General features: G+C 43.1%; 1 protein-coding gene across 1 annotated transcript in view; it reads left to right on the top strand.

Annotated features, from left to right (window-relative positions):
* LOC122264276 (uncharacterized) overlaps positions 1–1,590 on the top strand; it is a 3,304-nt gene extending 1,714 nt beyond the window's left edge. Inside the window, exon 3 of the mRNA XM_086530863.1 lies at positions 78–1,590. Coding sequence (XP_086386989.1) covers positions 78–1,205 — 1,128 coding nt within the window. The 3' untranslated portion in view covers positions 1,206–1,590. The remainder of the gene's footprint in view (positions 1–77) is intronic.
* Positions 1,591–5,000: the final 3,410 nt, after the last annotated feature.

Below are 5,000 nucleotides of genomic sequence, written 5' to 3'. Positions count from 1 at the left end.
ATTCATGAGTTCATGAGATATCAATCGACATACTTATCTAAAATAATATTTCATAATATTCCTTGATGCCTTTTCAGGTGTTCCACATCTGCCAGGCAGATGGCAGGATCGACTCGTTCCTTTGTCCCAACGGCACAGTGTTCAACCAGCAATACTTCGTGTGTGATTGGTGGTACAACTTTGACTGTTCCACAGCTGAACAGTTCTACGGTTTGAATGCGGAGATTGGCAAGGTTAATGGAAATGGTAATGGCAACGGAAATGGTTTCATCAACGGTAACGGGAACGGTGTTGTCAACGGTAACGGGAATGGTGCTGCCAACGGTAATGGGAATGGATATACCAACGGTAACGGAAATGGATACACCAATGGGAACGGCAACGGTAACGGAAATGGATACACCAATGGCAACGGCAACGGTAACGGAAATGGGTACACCAATGGCAATGGATACACCAATGGTAATGGATACACAAATGGTAATGGCAATGGCAACGGATACACTAACGGTAATGGAAATGGGAATGGTGCTATCAACGGTAATGGAAATGGGTACACCAACGGCAACGGAAATGGAAATGGAAATGGCTACACCAATGGCAACGGTAACGGGAATGGCTACACTAACGGTAATGGTAACGGAAATGGCTACACCAACGGTAATGGTAACGGAAATGGCTATACAAACGGCAACGGTAATGGGAATGGCTACACCAACGGTAACGGTAATGGTTACACCAACGGCAACGGGAATGGCTACACTAACGGCAACGGAAATGGTTACACCAACGGCAACGGTAACGGGAATGGCTACACTAATGGCAACGGGAATGGATACACCAACGGTAACGGTAATGGTTACACCAACGGCAACGGTAACGGAAATGGCTATACTAACGGCAACGGTAATGGTAACGGAAATGGTTACACTAACGGCAACGGTAACGGAAATGGCTATACTAACGGCAACGGTAATGGTAACGGAAATGGTTACACCAATGGCAACGGTAACGGAAATGGATACACCAACGGTAACGGTAATGGAAATGGCGCTAGCAATGGCAATGGAAATGGTGACAGTAATGGAAATGGCAACGGTAATGGTAATGGCTATTACTATGGTGCCCCTAATGGTAATGGAAATGGTAACGGAGCGACAAATGGCAACGGAGTTAACGGACTCTATCAGACGCCGAGCTTCTAAACGACAAATCGTCTTTCGTTTCCTTCTCTCGCTTTTTTAAACTTTTGCGAATGTTACATGGAAAACGAAGGCTTTTCCGTTTGGTTGTCGTTTTAGTCTTAAAGCTTAAATCTTTAGTCATCTACCATGAAAGTGGAACATTTTTACTGAATGTATATATTTTTATGTATTATAGAAACATGGAATTTCAGCTATTGAATTCAATTAGAGAGTCTTAATTGCTTACTTTTTCAGTTATAACTTCATCTATATTCTGTATGAGAATGTTTCACTTTTAATGGTTATCAAATTATATACTCTTGTGCCATAAATTATTTTCGTATATATGAATGTATAATATATAATATAGACTATATATGATTTTGAAAATAAAATCTACTGATGTGCAGTGAAGTGTTTCTTACCTAATACTAATCACAAATGCAAACACACAAACAAATCCAACGCTTACGCTTGTATGAATTGGGTGAAAAGGGGGAGAAAAGGATATGGGGAATACACACGAAGATAAACACACACCCAATCACAATCAAAGACACACATACACACAAATATATATGTAGGGTTGTTCATATACATATCTATATTTATACTGATATACAGACATATACAGTATATGTACATGTATATATACATATAGGTAAGCAAATACATATATATGTATGTAAATATAAATATGAATATATAAAGACACACACATATATATTCATGTGTGTGTGTATGTATGGATGTTTGTATATATGTATGTATATATATGCATAGAACACTGATTTGCCAGGACCCTTGGTTGGATCAACATGTTGGAGATCACTTAGTGATCATCATCATATCTTATCGCACCAAAATTTTACCCACTGTATGGCGGCATTGTTTGCTTCCTTAAGATCTAGGTCGGAGCAGTTAGGACCCAACCGGCATTCCTGGAGGATGTGTTTCATTGTTTGGGTTTCTCCACATGGACAGTCGGGGCTGGTGTCAAGTCCCCATTTGTGGAGATTGTCCTTGGTTTTCCCTAACTTTGCCCTTGCTCTGTTAAGAGTCACCCAGTCTTTCCTACTTAGGCTTGAGCCAGGGGGGAGAGTTTCATCTGGGAGTGATAGGGCTTCATTTTGATGCCTGCTGTCATATTCCCGCCAGCGTTCCATCCTGTAGGAGGCAGCTTGGCTCGGGTCGATTTCCTCTACAATAATGAAGCTTTTGCGGGACGTAAGTCTTCGCCTCACTTCTTGGTCTTTAAATAGTGAGTGTCTGGGGTCATTCAGCTGTTTGTATCGTTCAATTTTTGTAATCGTTTCGCGTCGGATGTAAGGTGGTGGAATGCCAATTAAACGGTATAGACCCGGCAAGGGTGTTGGCTTTAGAACACCTGTTATTATCCGATATGTTTTGTTCAGCTCTGTATCTATTTTGTGGGCGTGGCACGATCTTGCCCACACAGGTGCACAGTACTCTGCAATGGAGTAGCACAGTGTTAGAGCAGTTTGTCTCAAAGTTTCAGGGTCAGCTCCCCAGCTGGTGGTGGTAAGTTTACTGAGGAGGTTGGTCCGTGACATGAGCTTTCCTTTCAGTCTAGTGACATGCTCCTTGAATAAGAGCGTTCTATCGAGGGTTACTCCTAGGTAGACTGGAGAGGGGTGGTGGGTTAGCTCGTTGTTGTTCCACTTAATTCTCGGTTTTCTTCTGGCTTGATGGTTATTCAAGTGGAAAGCACAGACCTGGGTCTTGCTTGGGTTTGCATTCAGGTACCATTTCTTATAATATTCCGAGAGAGTAGTTAGGGCATCTGAAAGTCTTTCTTCTATGATGTTGAAGCTGTTGGACTGTGTGGCAATGCATAGGTCGTCTGCATATATGTACCTGCGTATATTCTGGTACTGTGGCTGATCGTTTGTGTAGATATTAAACAAAACAGGAGCCAAAACAGAGCCCTGTGGAAGTCCGTTATTCTGGATGTACCATCTACTCTTTTTGCCATCCATCTTTACATAAAAACGACGATTGCTAAGTAGAGATTCAATTATGTGAACCAGTGTGGAATTCTGTACTGTTTGGGCTATTTTTAAGATGAGTGCCCTGTGGTTCACAGTATCGCATGCTGCCAGTTATCTGTTTGGTTTCGAACCCATCTTCGATATATTGGCTACAGCAGGAGCAGCCTGGTCTGAAGCCGGCTTGATCAGGAGAAAGGTGTTCTTCAACTGGTTCAATGATTCGTGCTAGGATCATGTGTTCATATAATTTATATAAGATGCATAGTAAGGAGATAGGCCGATAGCTTTTTGGTGATGTTGGGTCTTTCCCAGGTTTTAGAAGGGCCACCACTCTGGCTTTCTTCCATATTTTAGGGATTTTGAGGGATAATGCACAGTTGTTTAACAGAGAAAGCAGCCATCCTTTGGCATTTGCTCCGAGATGCATTACCATCTCTGTAGTTATCCCATCTAGTCCTGATGCCTTGCCGTGTTTGAGGTGTGAGATAGCAGTGGCCAGGTCCTCTTTGGTAAACGGTTCAAGGTCTATATTGCTATTTTGCATGATTCGGTCTATGTCCATCTTCATTTTCTTTTTTTGTCCCCTTTCCTTGTTGAGTGGTTTGACATTTAGTAGCAGTTGGTGGGCTACCTGGTTGGGGGTCACAGCTGCAATTCGGGACTGAGGTCATTTTTCAGAGTTCAGCTTTTTTATCATGGTCCAGGCTTTCTTGCTGTTGTGGGTCATGTCAGTGTTGGTTATGATTTCTTGCCAGCACTCTTTTTGCTCATTGCTGATGGAAGCAAGCAGGTTATCTCCGATGGCTCAGTGAGGCCAGGGATATAGGTTTTCCTGCATCCTCTCGGGATGTTTTTCCTTGCTGCCTTCCAAACCAATCTTTGGAAATTGTTATATTCTTCCGGTGTGGGATGGATGGTATTGATGGCTAATTCGATGTCAGACATATAGCCTTCCCAGTTGGCCTTCCGGAAGTTAAACCGAGGTCTCTGTTGTGGTCTTTGTGGTCTGATGACGGGTCTTATGTCTATGAAAATTGGTCGATGTTGTGTTTTTGGGATTGGGTTTCCCACAGATTTGTCAACATTAAGGTAGTGTCTGGATGAGATGAACGCCAGGTCAGGCTTGTGAAGGAGTCTGAGATCTTTAGTGGCAGCCCATGCCTCTACTGCATCTCCATCACTATTTATCGCATTGTATCCCCAGGTGGTGCTATGGCTGTTAAAGTCACCAATAAAAAGGCTCGCTTTGTTGATATTGTGGCATGCAGCCAGGTGAATGGGGTTGCTGGTGGTTTATACACAGAGGTGATGTTGAGGTGCTCAGTGTCCACCTGAAGTATCTCTAGGCCTCCATCTGAGAAGTCAATACTGGTCTTGATTACTGACTTGTCCCGTACGTAGATCACACTGCCATGGACCGGACTTGGGTGGTGAATAATAAGGTGCATGCCTGGTATTTTGGGCGGCACAAGGTCCTTATGCGTCTCTTGGAGGCAGATGATATCTGCATCTAGGATAGCTATGATATCTGACTTAGCTGCAGACATTCCTTCAGCATTAAGGCTGAGGACTCTGAATTTGATTGGGGTCATGTCCAGGGGCCGAGGGTTTATCCTTTTACCATCCCTGGTTGATGGGCACAGTTTTGTGCGTGGTGTAGCAATTGGTCTCCGGAAATTAACAAGGGCACCACATGAAGGTTTGCTACTTGCCCCAACTTAGTGATCATTCAGTGAGATGCGTCTGATTCCTACTCATGTAAATTCTGCAGCTCTAAAGCATCATAGACAACTACTAACCATTG

Source organism: Penaeus japonicus, unplaced genomic scaffold, assembly GCF_977035675.1.
Source record: "Penaeus japonicus unplaced genomic scaffold, GWHDUDI00000001_assembly GWHDUDI00000034, whole genome shotgun sequence".
NCBI lineage: Eukaryota > Metazoa > Arthropoda > Malacostraca > Decapoda > Penaeidae > Penaeus > Penaeus japonicus.
This window is presented reverse-complemented; position numbering and strand designations above follow the sequence as displayed.